At 50.9% G+C, this 22,665-nt stretch overlaps 7 protein-coding genes across 7 annotated transcripts; 3 read left to right on the top strand and 4 right to left on the bottom strand.

Moving 5' to 3' along the window:
• Positions 1-102: 102 nt before the first annotated feature.
• AA0111_g1569 (hypothetical protein) lies at positions 103-2,488 on the top strand (the record flags this gene model as incomplete). The annotated part of the gene is made up of 5 exons (XM_028647242.1): positions 103-609; positions 660-764; positions 813-1,745; positions 1,796-2,234; positions 2,289-2,488. The coding sequence occupies 5 exons, from the start codon at positions 103-105 to the stop codon at positions 2,486-2,488; spliced, it is 2,184 nt and encodes a 727-aa protein (XP_028510872.1).
• A 270-nt stretch (positions 2,489-2,758) lies between these two features.
• On the bottom strand, positions 2,759-4,795 carry AA0111_g1568 (hypothetical protein; the record flags this gene model as incomplete). Its single annotated transcript, XM_028647241.1, has 1 exon — positions 2,759-4,795. One exon carries the CDS (start codon positions 4,793-4,795, stop codon positions 2,759-2,761), a length of 2,037 nt encoding a protein of 678 aa, XP_028510871.1.
• Positions 4,796-5,662: 867 nt separating this feature from the next.
• AA0111_g1567 (hypothetical protein) lies at positions 5,663-7,426 on the bottom strand (the record flags this gene model as incomplete). Its single annotated transcript, XM_028647240.1, has 3 exons — positions 5,663-6,075; positions 6,126-6,825; positions 6,875-7,426. The coding sequence occupies 3 exons, from the start codon at positions 7,424-7,426 to the stop codon at positions 5,663-5,665; spliced, it is 1,665 nt and encodes a 554-aa protein (XP_028510868.1).
• A 1,781-nt stretch (positions 7,427-9,207) lies between these two features.
• AA0111_g1566 (hypothetical protein) lies at positions 9,208-10,146 on the bottom strand (the record flags this gene model as incomplete). The annotated part of the gene is made up of 3 exons (XM_028647239.1): positions 9,208-9,517; positions 9,571-9,800; positions 9,868-10,146. The coding sequence occupies 3 exons, from the start codon at positions 10,144-10,146 to the stop codon at positions 9,208-9,210; spliced, it is 819 nt and encodes a 272-aa protein (XP_028510867.1).
• A 1,255-nt stretch (positions 10,147-11,401) lies between these two features.
• Positions 11,402-11,971, bottom strand: AA0111_g1565 (hypothetical protein; the record flags this gene model as incomplete). Its single annotated transcript, XM_028647238.1, has 1 exon — positions 11,402-11,971. The coding sequence occupies one exon, from the start codon at positions 11,969-11,971 to the stop codon at positions 11,402-11,404; it is 570 nt and encodes a 189-aa protein (XP_028510870.1).
• A 2,657-nt stretch (positions 11,972-14,628) lies between these two features.
• AA0111_g1564 (hypothetical protein) lies at positions 14,629-15,730 on the top strand (the record flags this gene model as incomplete). Its single annotated transcript, XM_028647237.1, has 2 exons — positions 14,629-14,979; positions 15,038-15,730. 2 exons carry the CDS (start codon positions 14,629-14,631, stop codon positions 15,728-15,730), a joined length of 1,044 nt encoding a protein of 347 aa, XP_028510869.1.
• Positions 15,731-20,554: 4,824 nt separating this feature from the next.
• AA0111_g1563 (hypothetical protein) lies at positions 20,555-22,321 on the top strand (the record flags this gene model as incomplete). Its single annotated transcript, XM_028647236.1, has 1 exon — positions 20,555-22,321. The coding sequence occupies one exon, from the start codon at positions 20,555-20,557 to the stop codon at positions 22,319-22,321; it is 1,767 nt and encodes a 588-aa protein (XP_028510864.1).
• Between the last annotated feature and the right edge of the window lie 344 nt (positions 22,322-22,665).

The raw sequence follows: 22,665 nt of genomic DNA, 5'->3' as shown, positions 1-22,665 counted from the left end.
CCCAGCTTGCTGTCAGCCGCAGCAGCACCTCTCCCAAATATCCTTGATCGCACCCCACCCGCTGATTCTCAGCCCTCTCCCTCTCTCAGTCTCATGAATTCCATGAACACCCGTTTCAAGAACCTAGTGGGTTCGAAACGAAAGAGTTCCTCACACAACCCTTCGCCCACTCCCCAGAGCAATCCCGCCCCCACAGGCACCCAACGACCAACCTCGCTGTCCCCCCAGGCCTCGTCGAGCAGCTCGTCGCTCCCCATGAATCCTCAAAACCCGCTGGGCCGCCCGCCCTCGTACACATACGCCCCTCCTGGCGGACTCGGTGCGCCGCAACAACAGCACGGCCGACCTACGAGCCCTCTACCGCCCATCAACACGGGCGCGCCTGGCTACCCTCCCCAGCAGACGCCCATGGGCTACCCGCCGCAGGGTGGTCCGCCTGGCTACCCTCCCCAAGGGCCGCCTGGACAATACGGCCAGGGCTACGGTGCACCTCCGCCTGGAGCTCCTGCCCCTCATGGTGCGCCCACATCATACAACAGGCCCTCGGGCATGGCAGAAGTAGCCGGCGAAGGTCGTTCCAAGGCTCAGCTCATTGTTGGCATCGACTTTGTGAGTAGCCTCAGGCATCACGAGGCGCAGCAACTAACCACCCCAAACAGGGCACTACCTTCTCAGGCGTCGCATTCGCCTTTGCTACCAACACCGAGGCCAAGGAAGACATCATCACCGAATGGCCTGGCGCCGGTAACCAGACAAAGCAGAAGGTGCGACCCACATGACCACATCGACGTGACAGGACTAATGCGCCGCAGATTCCCACCGTCCTCTACTACGACCAGTACCAGAAAGTAGTAGGATGGGGCCCTGACATCGCCGATGCTTTGGCCCCCACGGGCTACCCCAAGCCTGGTGTGCAAAAGGTCGAGTGGTTCAAGCTGCAGCTCATGCTGTCCGGAAACACATACATCGACCCCATCAACCTCCCACCGCTACCTCCTGGCAAGTCTGAGATCGATGTCGCCGCCGACTACCTCTTCCACCTGCGCCAGGCAATGCGCAACCAGCTGCAAAAGACGCTTGGTGAGGTTTTCAACCGAGAGGAGCGCAACATCAGATACTACCTCACGGTACCTGCCATCTGGAACGATGCTGGAAAGGCTGCAACGCGCGCGGCTGCCATTCAGGCTGGTTTCTTGCGGGACGAAAACGACAACAGATTGACACTCATCACCGAACCCGAAGCCGCCGCCATGTTCTGTTCAAAGACTGGTCTGCTCAACCTCAAGATACACGACGCCGTTCTCATCGTCGATTGTGGTGGTGGAACCGTCGATTTGATTGCCTACGAAGTCGAAGAAGAGCAGCCCTTCTCCGTCGCCGAGTGCACAGCTGGATCCGGAGACTCGTGCGGTTCCACTGCGCTCAATCGCAACTTCAGCAACATTCTCCGAGCCAAGATCAGGAAGATGAAACTCCCAGATGGTTCCAAAACCGCCGGCAAGGTGTATGCCAAGTGTATCATGGATTTTGAGAATAGGATAAAAGCCGATTTCCGAAACAATGGTCAGAAATGGGCCGTCGACGTTGGTATCGAGGCAGAGTTCCCCGAGGCTGGCATCGAAGAAGGGTATATGACTTTCACGAACGAGGAGATTCTGCAGTGCTTTGAGCCGGTTGTGAACCGTATCCTTGAGCTTGTCAGGAATCAGATCATCGCCATTCAGGCACAGAACCGGTCATTGCAGGTGAGCAACACGAGATTGAAGCTTTTTACATCCAGTACTAATCAGCACAGAACGTCTTGGTTGTCGGTGGTTTTGGAGCCTCTGAATACCTCTTCCAACAAATCAAACTCCACGTCCCACCTCAGTTTCAATCAAAGGTCGTCCGCCCCATGGACTCTGTCGCCGCCATCGTCAAGGGAGCCGTCACAGCAGGTATCACCGAGCGTATCGTCACACACCGTGTTGCACGTAGGCATTACCTCATGGCAACTCTCCAACCCTTCAAAGAGGGCCACCACCCCGAACAATACCGAGTCCCATCTCTTGACGGCAAGGATCGCTGCAAGTACACACGCCAAATCTTTGTGCAAAAGGGACAAAGAGTCAAGATCGGCGAGCCGGTTAAAGTCTCGTTCTTCAGACAAGTTGCACCCGGCGCTACACTTATGTACGAGGATATACTCTATGCGTGTGATGACGATGTTTGCCCAGAATACACCAAAGACCCTCGTAAGTTGAGAGAGATTATCCAACGAAGAAAACATCTTGCTAACGGCCAAGTAGGTATCAAGGAAGTTGTCACACTCACTTCTGATCTCTCACGAAAGAATCTCGAAAAGGATTTTGAACGCATGGACACGCCCCAAGGTACTTTTTACCGTGTCTACTTTGACATTTACCTTACTCTCGATGGCTCGGAGTTCAATGCCGAGCTGGTTTGCCAGGGCGAGGTCATGGGCAGGTGTACTGCGCGATTCAGGTAGAGTGTGGGTTGGTAATGCGTGGAACGCCCGTAAAAGTTTACCCGACTGGTTTGCTAATCTGATGGAGAGACCATATTTTTGGACATCTTATCTAAATATCGGCAGGATGTATGGGCTAGATGGGGACATGATTGCGACTCTATGTTCTGCGCGGATCCTCATCTTCTTGTTGACTTTCTTTTACGATCTGGTTGAGAGCGTCGACGATGTTGTCTATACAAGCATACCCCTCAAACGTTTCAATGGCAAAATTCTTTTAATTGTTACACACTAATCTATCCAATATGAGTTCGAGCGCCGTATATCAAAGGTCCTCGCCCGATTGAACTGCGAAGCCTTTCCTAAACTCTGCCGAAATGAGTGTCGCGCACCCTCTAGAGAGCTTTGGCGGTAGCCATTGTCCGACCTAGTTGTATAACAATTTGACGGTAGGGTCTCGGTGTCGCTGCTCAGCGAGGGAGTGCTGGTGTCAAAGTGATCCCCATCAAAGTCTGCAAAGAGGGATTGGTCAATGGAAGAGTCGGAATCACTTTCTGAATGAGTATCAACTGGAGACATGACATCGGGTACTGACGGTACCGCGTACTCGTAGTATCCAAGGCTTGGACGGTTTTCTTCTGAGAAAGAACGTACAGATGAACTACAGACCGACGCTCCACGGATTACCGGTGGTTCCGGATCTAAAGCATCTGAATATGCGTAATGGTCGTCTCCATCGGTTCTTTCTCCAGCACTGGTGTGGTTTTCGTAGGCATAGTCAGCTTCATGCGTAGATGAACCTACCGAGAACCTTGAATCGATTGACAATCGACGCTCAACTTTAACAGTCTCGGAACCACTATCTGATATGGAAAAGCGGTAGCTTGCTGGAACTACCTCTGGGATGATGTAGTCATCCAACGAGAATCGTCGAGATGCTGGAATGGCTTCTGGGATGCCATCGGAAACGTCATCTGGTACGCTGGCTTCAGTTGCTGGGTAGCCTGAAGATTGCGAAACCGAACTAGCACTTTCCAGAGAGAATCTTCGAGATGCAGAAACAGCTTCTAGAGTGTCCTTTGAAACGTGGTCTGACATACCAAAATCAGTTGCTGCGTAGTTTCGGCGACTTGTCGATAGCGAAGTCAAAGCTGGGCCTGAAGTGGTCTTCAAAACACCGAGATCTTGCCACAGAAGGTACTCATTACGCTGAATGAGGGGCGGCAAACCTGGCTTGTCAGCCATGGAAAGCACATCCTTTGTACCACGCAGAGGTGGAGGACGAGGTTTGTTTGCGGCCTCGTTAGTGTGCGTATGCCTTTGAGGACGATTCACCGAGGCAGCGTCGTGACGCTGATACTTACAGACCTTCTTTATTGATGTCACTGGTAGCTTTGTTCGTTGCTGTGGTCCTGGAAAGGGAGAGTCTGGACGCTTTGGATGGTACAGGGATTGTTTAGGAGGGGCTTCAAAGATAGTAGTACCTTTAGTACTCTGCTTCCGCGATTGCTTGGTTAGTGGTCGTTTCTTTGTTATCGGAGCATGACCAGTCTGTTGCACTGCAACTGGTGCTGACAGATCGTACTCATCGGCTTCACTACCAGGGCAATATCCAAGATTTGTATACTTCTGAGCGCGTGACTTTAGTCTTGGTCGACGATTGGTTCGGTACCGTACAGCATTACAACGCTGAAGTTTTACTGTAACCTGAGCAGAAAGCTGCGATGTAGAAACATCCTCTAGCGTTTCATCACCACATGGCTTAGGCAGTCGGTTCTTTGCAGCTGGTACGTCATCAATAGGTGTCGGCAGCAGCGCTGGTCTGAATCGTACCGCTCTACGAGCTTGTGCAAAGAAGGTAGAGACAGCGTCGGCCACTTTTGGTATGCAAAACTGCTCGTTCTGTTTCTTGTCAGGCTCTACACCACGACTTCCAGTATACTCTTCAGCTGTCATGGGAGCCATAATCATACTATCGAGCGAAGGCCGGGGTTGCTGGGCAGAGTCCTGACGAGGCACTGTCATCTCCATGTCCAGTTCCTCACGAAACATGGAGACGCCGGTAGGATACTGAGCATACCTTGGCTGAGGGCGAGGATACACACGCACAAACTGGCTTTGTTGATTTTCGGGGACTAGAGCAAGGATAGTCTCGATGTCGTGACAAGCGCAACGGGGGTTCTCTGTATGCTTGTGCGCGCGCATTTCCGCGTATGTCAACGTAGCCATGCCCGTGACACTGGATTTCGGCTCATTCGTCGCGCTATCGAGATTACCCTGAGGCTTCGATTTGTGTGTCTTCGCGAAATCCAGATGTTCCATCACCATGTTTAGTGTTTTGAACTTGTAAAAGCTGGGTGTTGAACGTTTGACGGAACCGTGAGTCGCTAGTTGATAGCTCAGTATCTTTCTATTATGTCTTGGCCAAAGAGCGTACTGAGCTGTAAGACTACACGGTTGTCTCTGCTTGGACGGGTATGGATGTGTTCCCTAGGAATATATGGGTGATCTTCCTCTTATCATCCGGGATGATTCCAGCAATGTCTGCAAACATATCCAGTATATTCATGTGAATAGACGTGGCGGTGAAATTGACTTACAATGTCTGACATAGTGAACTGATTGATAAATAACTAGAAACAGTCAGACGAATCCACTCGAGTTGCGTTAGTATATATGGCAGCTGGTATCACACGTAAGCTGGATAGATAGCGATAGCATGCAGACATCCTCATTCACTACAGCGCCACACCACGAAGGTAAAAGACTATACAAGTCTGTTAGTGGTTGACGGCCCGATATGTAGAAGCTGAGAGAAGCGTCCGAGATTTTAATAAGAGCAGTTTATATCATATTTGTTGTGGGAGTCTAACAATCAGAGATTGGACATTCTCATGTGGACTCTAGTAATGATATGTGACAATATATACGTAAAACTTCGTACTGTGTCGACACTCTGTGCTGGGAGTGAAACTCATCGTTCATTATTCTGCTGTCTCTTGGTCGTCTCGTAGCGGTGAGACAAAAGAAAAGTCCAGCTCATACATATCGCGATATGTCTTGGACTTGAACAAAGTAGCGACCTCATGAAGAGTGTTACAGGACGAGTGGTATATGGCGAAGAAGGAGACATCTGCATTGCTTCCGAAAGTATCATACAAAAAGCAGGGGTATCATGAACTCTTTCACCGGAACTTAGGCCGGTAGGTTGTCAGCCTTACTGAGCCGTCTGACGCCCTCCGCCTTCCTGTCTTCTGCAAGGATAGAGGCGAATTTACTAGCCTTCCTGATCTGCGGGCCCTTCCAATAGAAAACGTAGATCGGCACCACGACCAGACACGACAAGCATGCCAAAAGAGTGGTGGCATACTGAGACTTCTGGGGACTCGTAGATGCGAGATTGTTGTACAGAGGTGTGGCGTACATAGCCGAGATACCGGCGAGGAAATCACGAGCAAACGCGTTTCCGCCAGTGGCCGAAGCCGAGTATGGACCGTACGCAGCGATCATGTAATCGACAGAAGAGTAGTAGATTGCGAAGTTTGCAAGGCCGACGAGGAACGAAAAGATCATTGGTGCTATCCAATGCGTTTGAGGTGGTCCCATACCTGTACACTATTAGTCGAAGTTCAGGTGACTACATTGGAGGCCAACTTACAGGTCCAAGCAAAGCCAAACAGCCCGATGGGCTCAAACAACGCAAGCAACAGAAGTGGTTTCAAACGCCGCTCTGGCGACATCCAGTCAGGGCCATTCTTCTTGCGTAGGTGATCATCGCGCCAGAACCAAGGCCAGTACAGGAAGTATGTGAAGAAGTAGGAGGCGTTGATTGGAATGAACGCCCAAGCTACCTGCAGCGTACCGAAACCAAAGTTGTTCGGGAAAGTGACGTTGAAAGCCTCCAGGAACGTGAAGATTAGAGCGTCAGAGAAACCGGAGAGGAGCGATAGGAGCAACACGATAGGCTCACGGACGAACATCTCAAATGGTCGGAGCCAGATCTTTCCAGCTTCCTTGAGCGAGATTCGCGGCTTCTTGAGTTCGTTTGGTCCATAAACGTTGGGATCTTCGCCAGTCTCACGACGTCTCTTCGCTTCGCGGTCGATAAGAATGGTAGCTCGGCTCTCCGGCATGAAGAAATGCACTGCTTGGACAGCAACACCAAAGATCAATTGGATCCAGAAGTTCCACTGCCATGTAAGGTATTTTTCGATGGGTCCGCCGATTACACCGCCGATAGACGTTCCGATCGTAGAAGACAATACAATAAAGCATAGAGGCCAGTGCTGAGTCTCTGGTTCGTACATGTCGGCAATAAGACCAAGAGTAACACTACCTCCAGCTGTAGAGAGACCACCCTAAAAACAAACATTAGCGCTGGATGTATTCAAAAGGTGGTAAACTTACAAGAGCTCTGCAGACCACGATGGTGCCGAAGTTCGGGGCAACAGAACAGGGGATTTCCCAGATGTTGATGAGCAGCATACTGAGCTGTAGAATGGGCCATCGACCAAATTCCTCGCTCCATGGCGCCCACAGTTCGCACCCAAAGGAGTAGAAGACCAGATAGATCATCTGTCCAACGCGCGCTGCCTGTGCGCTGATTCCGAAATGTTCAGAGATGGGGTTGACAGCGCTAGGATATACCGACGTGTTGAAGTTCATGGAGATTTGAATTCCAGCAATGGAAGCCAAATACATGGCCTTCTTCCACTTTGGCCAGGAGTATGCGAGCTTATCCCAACACTCCCATTCCCTCAACTCGCGCTTTCCGTCTGGACCGGGTACCATGGAGGGGTGGTGGACTCCTTGAGGATCCACGGGAACGTTGACATCCCATTTCTCCTCGTCGCTTGCCTCAGCTGGTACGCTGGGTCGGCGCTCAGAATCATCTTTCTCGGAAACTGGTCCTGTGCCAGCTCGGGCGGGCGAAGGTTGCCTGGACTCGCGTTCCGTCATCGTAAGGTGGAATGAGGAGAGAAAGCTGGAGATGAGACTCGGGGTGCGGGATAGAGTATTAAGGCCCTCTTGAACCCAATAAAAGTCCACATTTGGCATCCACCTCCAGAATGACGTCTGAGTAGAAAGCTCGCAATGAAGAACGACTCTCCACTCAGAGAGGGTCTTGTCAGGGTGGGATCCATTGTTGTCAACCCTTGGCATAAAATGTCGGCCTAAAATTTATCGTTGGGATCGGGGTGATAGATGCCATCGACGATAGGAATGATACAGTGTGTCTCAGGGTGGGCCTAGCTTGTCAACGTCGCGGTGCTCTTTGGCGGTTGCATCTTGTGGACCCAACTATGTGACGACAAGCTTCGTCCATGCAGCGAAAAACTGTTAGTTACTTTCTTAATCCACTTCTTGCCTACGTGCGCGCACCTTCCGACAGGCGAAACGTCCGTAGATCTGCATGCGGCTGAAGATAAGAATGGGTCGAGTGGGTCTCAAACCCGCAAGTTCTCAAGCAGCTAGTGAGGTCGCCCGGTATTGCTTGAATGGTTTGGCTTTGTTGTGTTCGTATGGAATTAAGTATACTTGCTAAAAGCCTGCTCCGCTTTGCCTGTAAAGGAACACATGGAAAGGTCTTTCAGAAGACGGCATACAAGTGCCTAACAGAGTCCCAGTAAGGTAAAGGGAAAAGCTCTTTGTCGCCTCCAGGTATGACATGTCAGGATGCGGTCTGTCAATTGATCAACATGCCGTAGTCGTCCGATTGGGGTAAAGACGGAAGAGGCTCTGCGGGCAAGCGGGTGAAAACTTTTAGCTCAACTGCATGACATCACAACGCATGAACGCGAGATCCGCCGCGGTTCGCAACACCAACAGCATTCTTCATGATGCGATCGAGAGGGTCTCGACCTACGCTACATATACTATTTGGCGTAAGTTACCCGAAATTTTCAAACTCACAACGTTGCCTCGGGTAAGCTCCAATTTTTCATGCCAACGTGCTGCAGGGTTCACTCCCTGAAATTTGAGACGTATTTTACGCACACAGCTCCCACGTGCACGCCAATTGACATGACATCGCGCACTAGCCTTTCCGAGTATCCCTTACTCGTATCCCCACCAAGTTCGACAGACCGTCTAGACTGTGGAGACAACAGGCAGGACGTCATTGAGCACGAGAATGCTGCCACAACACTACGCCCTCTAGATCGACACGACTACTGAGAAATAACAATTGTCGGATGAAACAGGTCAACAGAGCAACTCAAACTCAGAATTAGAGTCGAAATCACTGAAAGAGCGTCGTTCCAAGATCAAGGACACAACTGTGACTTGTTCACAGCATATATATGGCTTGGACTAACGTAAGCAGAGAGGCACAGATATATTTCCAAGCAGCGGTGCGATAAGTTTGTGGTTACTCTCGAGAAGTTCAATAACCTACGGTTGCTGATAAGAAACGCATCCTACCTAGGTACTAGAGTTCTATTGGAAATGGCCTTGCGAAGTAGAGCATGAGAACTAGAAGATGAAGTGAAGAGAAGCACCAACTACATGTGAGTTCAAAGCGGTCCCTTTCGTCTAAATATCATTGTTTCCAATTGAAAACAGGGAACATCAAAATTGAACTATAAGTGAGGTCAATAGTTATCTCATTAATTTCCGTGAACTATAAAACAACACGCCCAAATCTGAGTGTAGAACCAGCTCAGTATCATCATCCTAGAATTGGTATCACAGCAAAAAAGCATATATTTCTTCCCTCCATAAATTCACCAATGGCTCCCTTACAAAACACCAACGACAGCAGCAACAACCGCAGCAGCAGCTCCAACGTAGCTCTGCGGGCTGAAACCACCAGCAGCAACGTTAGCAGTGGCCTGAGCAGGAGCACCACTGGCAGAGCTACTAGCACCACCTGCAGCACCACCAGAGGTACTATCGGTACCAGAGTTCGCGCCACCACCAGCTGAAGGCGAGGTGGGTGTGTTGCCTGCGGCGCCGCCTGAGCCGGCTGCTTGGCCGGGGGAGAGGTTCTCCGTAGCTTGAGCGGCGAGAGCGACAAAGGCAGACATTGTTTTGTTGCCAGATGTAGGGCTGTACGTATAGAGTTAGTGGATTTGTTTGGGAATGCAAGAACGAAGACTTACGCGTTGATAGCACCGACCATACCAGCTTGGCAATGCTTGCCCTGAGAACAGTAGAACCAGACTGGCTTCGCATCTGCGACACGGATGGTGTATGTGAGGACTTGACTTGTAGCAGTAACGGAAGCGTTCGTAGGCATGAAGCCAGAGAAGAAGGCATCGGTTTTGTTGGACATGATGTTTTGGATGGGTGTGCATGGGTTGTCGAAGGTAGATTGAACGACTGAGTGGTTCTGTTTAGGAAATGTTAATTAGGTTCCACTCGAAGAAGAGGAAGTGATGGATCAAGATAGGACGTACCTTGGGGTGAAATTGGAACTGAACAAGATCTCCTGGCTGTGCGACAACGTTGGAGGGAGAGAAGGTCAGGCTTCCATTTGGACCTCCGACTTGGACGACGTGTGTCATGACCATGCCTGCCATTGCAGATGGCTGAGATGTCGATACGCTGCCCAACACAGCTGAGGAGAGTGTCGGCTGAGTGGCGGAGGCCATGGATACTGAAGCGGTCATGGAAGACTCTTGGGCGCACGCGAGGCCGAAGACGGCGGAGAGAATGGTTGCTCTTGAGAAATACATGTTGGCTAGTGTATGTGATATTCGTTCGTATGGAAAGCGATTTCGATATTAGGTATGCGATTCGTGTTATAATGCTCAATGTCTCGTCAAGAGAGTGGATGTGCGACTAGCGCTCGGTTTGGATCCGTGAAAGAATAGCAAGCTGGACTAGCCAGTCGTTTATTAAAGATTGTGAAGAGGTAAGTAAAGAAAGATAGATGCAAGGAAAATGCAACACAAAGTGATGAGAAACGTGAGATGAGGAGGATGAGAAAAAGAGAAGCCTGAGGTGACGGCTATAGGGCCATCTTAAGGCATGACAGATGTGCATGCGTGGCCAGGGCGGTTAGTAGGTGTTCCGATACATGGGGTTGGTGTTGCGACACGTTGGAGGCGTGGGGTGCTTCAGCCTCCCGGTTCGGCTGAGAACCCTGTAAGTGAGGCTTAAAACGGGTATATTTGAGCGCAGCTTGAAGTTTAGACATCGGCGCTGGACATTTTTAATATTGTGAACAAATCGCTTAAAGGACAATTGGACGTGGTATGTCATAACACCAAGTACACAGATAGAATTGATGTAAAGTAGCGTTGATCATGTCACGATGTTGGTGTTCGTCGTGATGTAGCTGGGTGTTCACGATGCGACGCGCTTCACGTTACGACTGTGTTTGAGCCCAACCCCATCGTGCTTCAAGCCGTACGTGGCAACGGCAACCACAAAACCGAATGAGCCAGGCAGCCGGAACATTCGTTTGCGAGATTGTGCATTACATGACTTTCAGGCTGCGCGCGTAAACCTCTTCGACAAGATCTTGGACGCCAGGCAACATTGCAAGATGTTTCAAACGTGTCAGGCGGTTGAGTCCTTCATTTGTCCATGGGTCCTTCTGGCCTGATTCTGTATGGTAGTTCGTCCTGTAAACGATTGATGTACATGTCCATGTTTCGGTCTCTTGCCTTCTCTGCCTCTTAACTGCTGTTAGTCGCAAATTGTGCCGAATATCCGCCTTCGCTATGTTTGGCTTATGATGTTCCGAAAATAGCCTGACAACACTGGCGTCCGAAGACAGGCTGTACGAGGTGCATGTATGGTGCGGCACAACTGCCGAGCCACCGCCGTTGTCAGTGTAAAGGGCTGCTCACTGGAGTACAGCCGAATTGTAATCCCAATAGTATGTCTAAGTAGGCTTGCATACATCCACATGGCAGCTGGTATCTCTTCTCCTTTCATTGCTGATCCGCGCTGAATTGTCACGTCTTCGTGTACATCCCGCCTTCAAAAGTCCAACACAAGTTGGGGCGCCAGCTTCTCAAGATCCTCTACTTGAAGAAAACCGTCAATGGCACCCCCATCTTTTGCAGACGCTTTCATCTCGTCTTGGCTTCTAAGAAAAGCTTCTGTGACGAAGATGTCAATGTACTTTCCGACCAGCTTCATCGCACCGGTTTGTATTTGTATGTTTGGATCCTCAAAGTTCTCGAGAAGCAGACGTGCGAGGAGGGGTCGTGGTACGACGGGCTCGGAAAGGGCGGGGTTGGCTGGTGGTGGTTTGGGAGCAGCGGGTGCGTCCTCCATTATGTCGTCAAAGTCTGAGAGGTTTAGATCTTCGGCAAGCTCTTCGTCTTGATCATCGTCAGATAGGTCGATTATCTCGGCCGCTGGCTGGAAGCCGTTCTTTGAGCCTGCCGCATTGCTCTTCTTGGCTGGGCCCGTCGCGCGGGAAGCCGCTGCTGGGGCGCGTTTCGTGGTTGTAGATGCCTGGGAAGCCGCGTTTACAGGCCGTGGTGGGTTGAACGACGGGCCTTTTCTGCGCGAAGCATTCGCTGTCGCGTTTTTCGGTGGCATCTGAGACGTAATCGGGCGTGCGCTACGTTGCGAGCGGTCACTTGGTGTGCGAAGTGAGGCGACTGCGGTTGGTGATGATGTCCGCGCCGATCCACACCTGGTCAACACGCCGCGCGCTCTCACGTGGATATTACCTTCACCAGCGCAATGCCGTTACTCTGATACAGTAGCACTTTAAACCACACGCTCGCGATGCTCATGGCATTCAGATCGACAGCGCATTCATGGAGCGCGAACAGCAGGCTTGTATTTCCAGGGACAAGCACACTATGTGCATTAATGCTACATAGCCAGCATGATGCACGCCATATTGTGCCAGTTGTATCTCGCTGCACTGTACTGTCATGGATTTGCACGCTTTTTCAACCAAGGTGATAACAGGAGATTGCTTCTGATTGCCAAGCCAACCTCATCCAACCGACCGTTGAACAGGTATAAGAAAACACCGTTATACGGCTAAGGAGAAACACAGACCACGCTTCCTTCGTGTGCCGCCACAAACCCACCTTGAAAGCTTGACAACTTGATCGCGAGCCCAAAAGGCGGGCCGCACGGTTACGCCATTCAGTTCGTATCGACAATCACGGTTACTTGCGTAGTCTCCGCATTTGATCGAGCCTTCACGATGGGGGCTGCAAACTAAAGATACCCGCGAACTTGTGTAATCAAGACGCCATAGTGGCGCCAGAGGGCGGTTTCAACCAGACAAAGAAACGGACCAGCCGTTGAACTATTCAGCTGGTTGAGACGTGAGCCATATGTAGCGAAATGAGATAGAAGTAGTACTATGCGACCGGTAGGGTGCCTCGTTACACGGCGTTGGCAGCAGACATTTCGAAAGGGTCTTGACATGCAGAACGCCTGACACATAGTACATATAGGGGACTGTGCCACGAACAAAGAGGATCTCTTTGAACTGAGGGGGACCTCAGTGCTTTTCATTCCGATTGGGTAATGATCGAGTGAGGATTGGAACAGTCATTTCGGAAGAAGTCGAGGCGCAGCGAACATGACAGGCGCAAACTTGGGCGGTTGGCTATCTCCTATGGTGCAACTCCTTACATGCATAAGGAGCCATGCTGCTTGCAACTGTTATCGATGTTCGATCCATTGAATATAAGTGGAGATTGTTAGATCCCGTCGCATTGGGGTCGAGACTCTGAGATAGAAAGGAACTAGTACCTGCATCAGCTGTTTATCTCCCGTCCTTTTGCACGGGGAATCATTTGAACGTTCACGTCACGACTGAAGGATGCACACCGATGGCTGTTGCAGTGACAGGCTGGTGACTCGTGCGATATCGTACCCGCCTCGATCTGGCTGGCACAGGGACTTCTGGGTAACGTGTGGGCGACGGAGTGTGTTTTGGCCTCGCTCGGCTTCGCTCCGGACTGCGGAGGTAGTGCCTAGGTATCTGGACACAACATGTGCCAGTCACCACCCTCATGCTGTGCAAGCAGGGCGGCTCTAGGTAGAGTAGGGCGGGTACTGCTTCTTCCCGCTCGCGTAACTCAGAAGAAAAGTCGACCAAAAGAGCAGAGACACGGTATGGCACAAGAGGCCCGCCCAGCCAAACAGAGGTCGAGACTCCGGAGTGTCCTCCCAAGAGCAGCGGGTCCAGGCTAGGCTGGGTTTGGCGGGGTAGGAGAATGGCCGGTGATGGGGTTAGTGGCAGGCTAGGAGGACAGCGTCAAACCTCGATTGAGTGGTGTTGCGTTGTCGCTGAGATTGATAACAACGTCTTAGACTAGGGTTGCGTAATGGCGGACTACGGGGTCGCCCTTTCCCTTGTGGGAGGTGCTATTTTGAACTGGCAGTCGTGCGTTGGGTTAGGGAAGCGCAGTGGTTGCAGCTGGCAGGTGCGGGTGGTGGCGCATATGAGTGAGCAAACACGGCTTACTGATAGCTGAAGCTGTGCTGGAGCCATGATGGAGTGGCCGACGCTTGACACGCATAGCCAGATAAGGATGCAGCGCACAGCCGTCTTCAGCATGGCCAAATGTCAGATACCCAGTCCGATCGTGTGCATGCGCCCAAAACTGCATGGCGGGCGGCTGGCCCGCGCGCAGGTGACGCTGGATCTGAGGCCCTGACCCCTGTCGCTCTACCCGAGATGCTTAGTGCCTGGTGCTGGAGGTGCACTGTGGCATGCGGCGAGCCTCTGGGACCAGACGCCTGGCTATGGAACTGGAAATTATATCATATAGTGGTTCGCTGTCGTCTGCCCAGGGCCCAGCTCCTGCATCTTCATCGGCCAACGACTTCCTTTTGCCATTGCGGGGTGTTTGCTTCAGTCGTCATCCATTCTTAATCCCAGGACTGCCACCGCCCATCACTTTACTATCTTGCCGCACCATTGTCCACTCAACACTGTCAATCAATACACGGACTTCCCCCCAAGTTCCGTGTCCTGATAACCAAACGCCACCGCGTCTCAATTCGGATCTCGTCTCACATTGCAAGATAGAGAAGCGCGCCAGGATCTGCGCTCTTGCATGTTGCACCAACGTCTTTATCCATATCTAGGCGAATAACTCGTTCGCGGCTCCCCAAACAGATAGCCCTGGTCGTCGCTCTTATATCCTCAAGTCCTCCATCTTTTGCTCTTGTCCGTCATGCCCCATTCGGTCAACAATTCTACATCGACCCAAACCAAGATGTCCCGCCCATCATCCACGTCGACGTACTCTGGCACCAATGCATTTCCCAAGCAGGCAGGCACCGCCCTTCTATCACCGGAAAATCCCGGAGAGCAGCTCTCGCCCTCGCCCTCGCAGTTCTCCTTTGCATCGTCGCCACAGTCAGTCCAGAACATCGAGCTTGACTCCCGCGACCGCGCTCGTACTCCTGCCGCTGACGGTGTCGGTCCCCTGCGACCCGTGACTTCCCGCTCCCGTGCTGCCTTCTATGAAGATCAATTTTCATACAAGGACGGTATCGCGTCGTCGGCTCGCGAGCGTGTGACCAAGGATGCGCCTATTGTAGCCGAGCTGCGGACAAATGTTATCGTAAGTTGTTAATTTCTGCCGAGTTCCACTCTTTGGGCAAATCACTAACCCAGCGTAGATCAAAGACGAATACACCCTAGTCACCGACCTCTCGCACCACCTCTCGACGCGCTACCAAAGGCCAGAAGCCTCCATCATGATAACGGTTAACCACTCGGCGTGTATGCTCTTGGGTGGATCCTTTGAGCCCACGTACATGCTCACTATCAACGCTCTGCCAGTGCAATTGCAGCCTACGACCAACAAGCGCAATGCAGCCCTGATCCAAACATTCATGGCCGAGTCCATCGGCGTGTCGTCAGACCGTGGCGTAGTCAAGTTCGTGCCTATTCCCGAAGAGAGCCTCGCCATGAATGGTATGACCGTTTTGGGCGATATTGAGCGCCTCGAACGACAGCAAGCCGAGGAGACTGGCAGCAACATCAAACGTGCCATGACCAAGAGCTCGCGCAGATCCGCCCACAAGGCAAAGAGTAGCAATATGCTCTCTCGTGGTCTGTCCAAAGCTGACCATAGCGCAAGACCTGTCACCTCTGAGGTTTCTCACGATGCGTCCCGCGACTCCGGAATAGCTGTTAACGAGAAGATTGATGATAGCAGAATTGCTAGCAAGAAATCTGAGCCATTGCTCTCCAAGTTCAGCAGGAAGCCCTCTACCTCGCATCCGGCGCCACCACCTATTCCTGCCGACAGGCCTGTCACCCCAGCAGTTAACAAGCGCAAGAGCTTCATGAACGTCTTCCGTAGATAAACGTCTAGTATCATTTCATACATCGCTAGCACAATCGTTTCTAGATCGGCACACGAAAACCTTCATCCAGCATTTTTCATTTCGACGGCGTTTTAAAAGGGACACATTTCGCTCTAGACCGAGAGTCGGCAACACAGACTCACCTGCTGTACACCCTTATCACGGCATCTGTCAAATTCTGCATATGGCGCAACACACGAGCATACTCCAAGTCGCATAGTGCGACAAAACAGCATTGCCAGGCGTTTGGGGTGCAACACATCTCATTCCTGTTCATACGAATATACCCTTCTGCATTTCCTTTATCACAAAGCTGTAATGGGCAGAAAGATTACATAGAATCATTAATGGCACAGCAACCATCATTACCGCTTCATTACCTTGCAATTGTGTTCGTGAATCTCCACAGTTGCCGCTGATCAGCATCTCGCCGAGCTGCGCTTCACTCACCGCAAACATGTCCTCTACCGTGCCGTGTCTGGATGCATGTTTGACTAAAACATTGCGATCTTCAAACGATCCAGATCTTTGCCCAAACTGGGTTTGCTTCTCGGGTACGCGTCTCCCAGCCCGATGAGGTTACAACTATATTCTGTTCGGTCGACAGTCGCTAACAAGAAGGGCCGTCGCCGTCTACTTGCCGCGTGGCTAGGCGGAAAACTACCAGACCGCCTGTCAATGCTTGACAGCAAAATACGGCCGGTGAGTTCGCTTATACAGTATCCTTCCAAGCCGCTCCGCAAAGTAGAGGTGTGAACACTTGACACTGATAGGCTGTTATTCCAGTAGTTCCGCATTGGCATTTTATTTGTTGACCACTATGCAGTAGGGCTGAGACAGCTATGCGTTGATTTCCGTAACCGGATCATCGGGGTGCGCGGTGAGGCTGAATCGAGTGGTGAGAGTGTCACCGGGATGGGATTTGCTTGACCCGGACGCATTGGCAGATAGCCACACCGGCGCGGCTAACGTGAGCAGCGAGTAGAGCATTTTGTTTTTCAGCTCTCCACGTTTTACTAGATAGTGGATCTAGACGCGCCACAAAAGCTGATCGGAGACATGTAGCGTGCACGCTAAGTGAACGGGAGAGCTACTATTAGCGTTGAGAAATGTCACCACTTTCTTTCAGCTCTGGCTCGTCAAACGGGGTTTTTGCATGCAGACATGGTATGTGGCTTGGTCCAGCCCTACGGTGTCGGCAAAGGTTTTTTTCTTTGTGCTAACGGCGGCAGTCGAGATTTACGATGCTATTACAGACCACAGTGGTGGCGTTCTGCCACGTGGTTGCGGCTACTTTGCCTCTGATGAAGATGCACGTGTAGACAGAAGGGCCTGGCGGATCACTGTAATACAAATTCTCCATAGTAAGAACAGGTATCAAAATGCGACGGCGTTGGGTAAGGACATTAAGCTTGCCATCAGTTCGAACCGAGGTGATCGGAACAAGGTTCGCGGCGATCAACGCTACCTAGGCAGAATGATCAGCGTAGTGGTAGTTTGTGGCTCGCCATATGCGACATTTCGCACTGCTCGCCCAACATCAGGGTGATCACACTTGATGTAAATGGCTTATCGCTTCACGCCTATGTTTGCAACACTCTTCATGTCAATAAAACATGGTGCTGATTTACCCGTAATCCTTCCACCCAAGAGGTGCTGGTCGCACAACCAATCAGACCCTAGCGAACACATTCCTTGCACTTTGGAAGTTTGCGCTTTCAGGGCTTGGCACATATATGCATGTTGCAAATCATCCAAGCGAGGCTGCAGGTTGGTGAAAAGCGAGTTTGGGTGATGCGCGGTACGATGAAGTAGACGAGATAAGGTAGAATTGGAGAGGGATCGCCATAAGTTGCGTAGGCCAAGGATATCTGATAGTTTGGGACTGTTGGAGGTTTGGAATGTTGGTAGAGTTTATCGGGAGTTATTGAATCGCGGGAGCTACGGGTCAAGGGCAGGGCGATTTTAAGTTTGCGATGAATGACGTCATGGGCTACAACGAATCTTGGGTCGGTCTGAAGTCTCCATGAGCTTATTCAGTATCCCTGATTTCACATCGAATTGGAGACCACCATCTGCTTACACATTGGGTATTTCGAGTCGACGAATCATGATTATTGTAACGTGTTTGAATTAGCTCTGGCTTGGAGGTTTGTCTAGTGTTGAACTTCCATAGATAATGGGTCTTGGTTGATTTGTGCCGAAGGTCTAAATTGTCGCGTCATAATCAATATATTCATTCATATGCTGGCATGTTTATCTGAACTCACCCTACGTATTCCTGTTTTAGTCTACCCACAACCACCTTCCCGAGAAGCTGCTCATTATGTAGTAAGTGTACTCAGGTATCGTCTCGAGCAACAGACTGCGTAGGGTAATTGCTTACCTTTGTACCTTGCGATCGTGTCAACTTCTCCATCTCTGTTATAGTAACATCCTCGCCCACTTGGAGATCCTCTGGAAAGGCAGCCGGTTTGAACCTCGAAGCGAGGCCCTCAGATGAGTGATGAGATTGAATAGAAGTGAAGCCTCAAAGGTTTCAAAAGCAGGTGAATGCACGTATTCTTCTAGACGTCGCGGCTGCTACTACATCTTCTTCCCTATTTTAAGGCCCAAATGTAGCTGGATTGAAAGTCGGATTACAGCGGCCCATGTGCTCGGGTGTATGACGAGACAAAGCCGGTCAGCCGCAACATTGTATAGAGGAAAAGTTGACTTCCCCGTCATAAACCTATTGCGCTTGGCAAAATGACGCGATAGGTGAAGAGTAGAGATGATCGCTTACGCGTACTGTACATACGGCCTGTGGTGAGCTGGAGGCGATAGGCTACCATCCCCACATCCCCGCTTCCACCTCGCTGCTTCCTCCAACGCCCAACCCTCCACGTGCAAAAACTCAACGAACCACGACAATTTGCAACACACCGTTCAAGCTCTAGCCGAGTCAAAGCGGCTTATGGCAGAACGTGACATCTGATGCGGGACGGGATGGTGGGCACCGCCTTAAGCCTGCGCGATGGCTCGAGCCCTTGGACTTGTGTTGCTACCACGATCAGGGCACATGATTGATGACTTCCCAAGGCTTTTGGAACAGGTTTGGATTACTGCAGAAAGATAGAGAGATATGTGTAAGAGCCGTGCAGAATTACTATGGGGGATGTGAAGTGGAAGAGTTTGAAGAGCAGGGCTACTGCAGTTGTACGATTCTTGTCCCGCCATCGAGAAGCGTGTCTACCATCAACGAAACTCTTCCTGTGGTTCTTGCAGACACGTGCGGCGAGGAACGACCTGCTTTCATCGTCCAGCTTCGACCGGCACTGCACGCCCTTGACCTCAACATCGTACGTGCTGCTAGCATGACTTATCCAACGCTAGTTCCAACTATCGAACTTCTCGAATTAGCATTACCCGGAGGCATATATGTCTATGAGATGGAAAAACTTGAAGGCGCACAGTTGCGTCGTTTGCAGGGGCGTGAACGTTCACTCGATGCTGGTTCAAGGGAACGACTACAACGTCTCGTCGCGAGTTTTGCGGACCTTATCGCGCAAAGTTGGCACTCACCACTTGAGACCCCATTCATGTCGAGAGCGATACGAGTAGACTCACCTATGGATGAGAGTTCATCGGTACTCTCGCAGTGCCGCGGCAAGGTCGGCTCAACCATTATTTCTAGGCTTGAGAGATTAGCTACTGAGCTGCCGGACACTCATCTCCGCCAAAGAGCGAGCCAAGTATTGGGCGCAGTGCAGCGGATAAGCGATTATTCAGTGACAATCAATCACGGAGATCTCATCCCATCTAATATTTTGGTTGACAAGAATACCTGGAAGATCACAGGCCTAGTGGATTGGGCGGAGGCAGAGTACTTACCTTTCGGAACCTGTCTGTATGGACTCGAACATCTTCTTGGATATATCACTCCACCTGCCTCCGGTATCGCACCTATATGGACATACTTTGACGGTGCGGCACAGCTTCGTGAGTTGTTTTGGACGCGGTTAATCGACGCCGTGCCGGAACTGGGGGCCCGAATGGAAGATGTAAGGGTGATGAGAGATTTAGGCGTGCTACTCTGGTATGGTATCGCTTGGGATGAGGGTGCTATCGATCGCATTGTTAATGAGGTGGATGATGTGGAGGAGGTGACCGAACTTCGTGCTTTTCTAACTGTATGTTGAGACGAGATCGTGCGAGGCATATATGAAGAGCGCATCGGTTATGTCTCTACATTTATCGTCTAAGTTCTCTCGATTCGTCTTCCTACTGTTCTGTTCTGCTCTGCTCTGACTCTATCAAGCAACATGCTCGTCAATGTCATGCATCGCGCGCGCGTCGCACTTTCTCCTCCGATGGTGGGCGCCCCTTCCTATACACAGCGTACCTTCTGTGTACACGTAGGCAACATTTCAAACCTTCTTACAATTCATGTTCACTCTCTTCTGATCTGTATTCCACCACTCTTGTCACTCTGCTTCACCTCATCATACTGATCAAAGCAAAAGCGTTGCCAAAAGTTTCGGCTTCATCTTCATCGCACCGTATAGGCGCAGTAAGCACAAAAGTGGAGCAACTTGTGGAGCAAGGAGTAGTGAGCAGACTCCTCATTTCTTTCTGTGGTGAATAAATGGCAAGCCAGGACATAGGAAAGGCAATATGGTCCTCACTCCGCGAGGCGCTACAAACGCAGAGCTGGCAATGGCTGACATGGAATAGCCTAAAACTATTCGAAAGGCGGGCGGTACTACTCATGCCCTCATTTCCAGTACTGAGAGGGTAAAGAAAGCTTCACTGCAGCGAGAGGTGCCTAGCACTCATCCCAAAATGGCGATTTCCGGCACCAGCAGTGAGTATGATCTCAGTCTCACATCTTCAAGCACTGGCGAAGTTCCAAAACGACTCGCAACAAGCACTCCCAGGAAGAAACAAGGCTCGGTCGATCCTGGTGAACGCACCGTCTCCTCTGCTCTCCAAAGGCTTGCACCGAAGCCTTTTGCAAACGTGAGCGGTAGCTGTCAAAACCCAATCATCGTTGAGGAGACTGCATCACCGCCACGGCAAGCAGTACGAGCTCAGGAGCGCAACCCCAGACACAAGAAGCTGACAAAATCCCATCAATCAATCGGCGATGGGTATAGAGACCTATATAGCTATCACCCTTCTAGAACAGCATTGACAGCCATACCTCCGAGCGGCAGCACGTTCACTGGACATCAGAGCCATGACATATACCGCATGATGAACGCAAAGATAACTGCGGCCCCAAATGTCAGCCCGAACGCCGCGTGGGGCCGCCATACTCTGAACGTACCTTTTGAAGTGCAATACCCGCTCTCCTCGCAGGTTTTTATGCAGCAGCAGAACGCGTCAGAATATTGGTCCCCGTACTTCCAGAACCATCAGGCTCAAATTCCTCCTAATACTCATGGGTACCCAACGGTTCCATCTCAGAACGAAGACCTGCTCCGTAGGAGAGCCATTCATTATATCCAAGAGTACTCGCGACATTCACCGCTGAAGAGATGGCTGTCTGACGCCGACCCTGACAAGACTAGCGGCGATGAAGCCGAAGGACACAAGGAGCATACTAGACCGCAACCAAACTCTTCAACTGCTCAGTCGCATTCCATGACACAATCCACGATACGTAATATTCGCTATTCTATCAATCACAAGCCAACGACCCATCAAGATCCAGATCCCAACCTCTTGGTCAGACATCTCATTGAGCATACTTCACTCATCACGTCGTTGCTACAGCTGTATTCTCACTCCACCGATCCTAAGGGCTTAAAGAATGACATATTGATGATTTTTCAAGTACAGAATCAGTATGTGACTGACTGGATGAAGGCTGAATCACTTGATTCGCACAAGCGACGCAAGATTGACGGTGACAGCACCGTCAGCCTGGATGATTGCCTACGGCCGATCATGACTTCTGCGACCAGAGCCCAGAACGAGAAAGACGATGTGTTGCGCCAGGTTCTTTCTGCTAATGCTGATATGTGGCAAGATGGTACAGGGCGTGGCGTTGCGGACGTATTTGCGGTTGTACCTGCGTCGCCGCCACTCGTGAACAGTCTCAGTGGACGAACAGTCAGTTCTACGCTTGTACCTTCGATTTCGACGGCACACGATCTCCCTGTTCAGGAACAGAGCAGAACTACTAGCAGCTCCATCACAACTCCAATAAATCCGATCTCGAATTCCACCACAGGAGCAGCACACTGGAAAGGTTTGTCTGTCACCTCCAACATGCAGGAGATACAGATAAAATCCGGAAGCCCATCAGTTAGCCCAAAGGATTACTCTAAGAGTTCGACCGACTTAAGTCACCTCTCAAGCGCTTCCAAAGACCCGGAAGCTCTTACTAGAGTAACACCTCACCCAGCTGATAGTCTCATCAATCCCTTTCCCAATCGCATGAATAGCCGTTCACCTCCTCACAACAAACACGCAGCCATACAACATACAGCTCCAAATTCCGATGACGAAGTCCACATTGCCAATAACAGCTATGCCTCAGGCAGCTCTCACAATGAAAGTTCAAACGATTTGCGGGTCCAGGAACCCAGTCTTTCGATTTGAACCACGTGTGGGTGCTGCCAGTGGGCGAGCAAGAGCAACTTCGTTGTCAAAGGAGTAAGTGAGAGGAATAGTATGGCTGCGAGTGCTGTGCGAGGAGCGGAAGAGGATTGATGAGTTGAGGAGTACTTGGAAGAGAATGTGTGTGTCTTCAGTTACATGTTATGAGTAGGCTGAAGCCAAAAGTGTTGTAGGTGTTGCAATGCGATCATGTAAAGCACCCTGTCATACGGTAGAACCATGCAGAAAAGCGAAATCTCTCATGTATCATGATTCCATATTCTATTTGGGTATCAAGTGACTATTCCCTTTTCATCTCGAGTAAACTAAATCAGCGTCATCCCTAG

The sequence above is a fragment of the Alternaria arborescens genome, assembly GCF_004154835.1.
Source record: "Alternaria arborescens strain FERA 675 chromosome Unknown contig_3, whole genome shotgun sequence".
Lineage (NCBI taxonomy): Eukaryota > Fungi > Ascomycota > Dothideomycetes > Pleosporales > Pleosporaceae > Alternaria > Alternaria arborescens.
The sequence above is the reverse complement of the archived record's forward strand: the minus strand, read 5'-3'. Positions and strand labels throughout refer to the sequence as shown.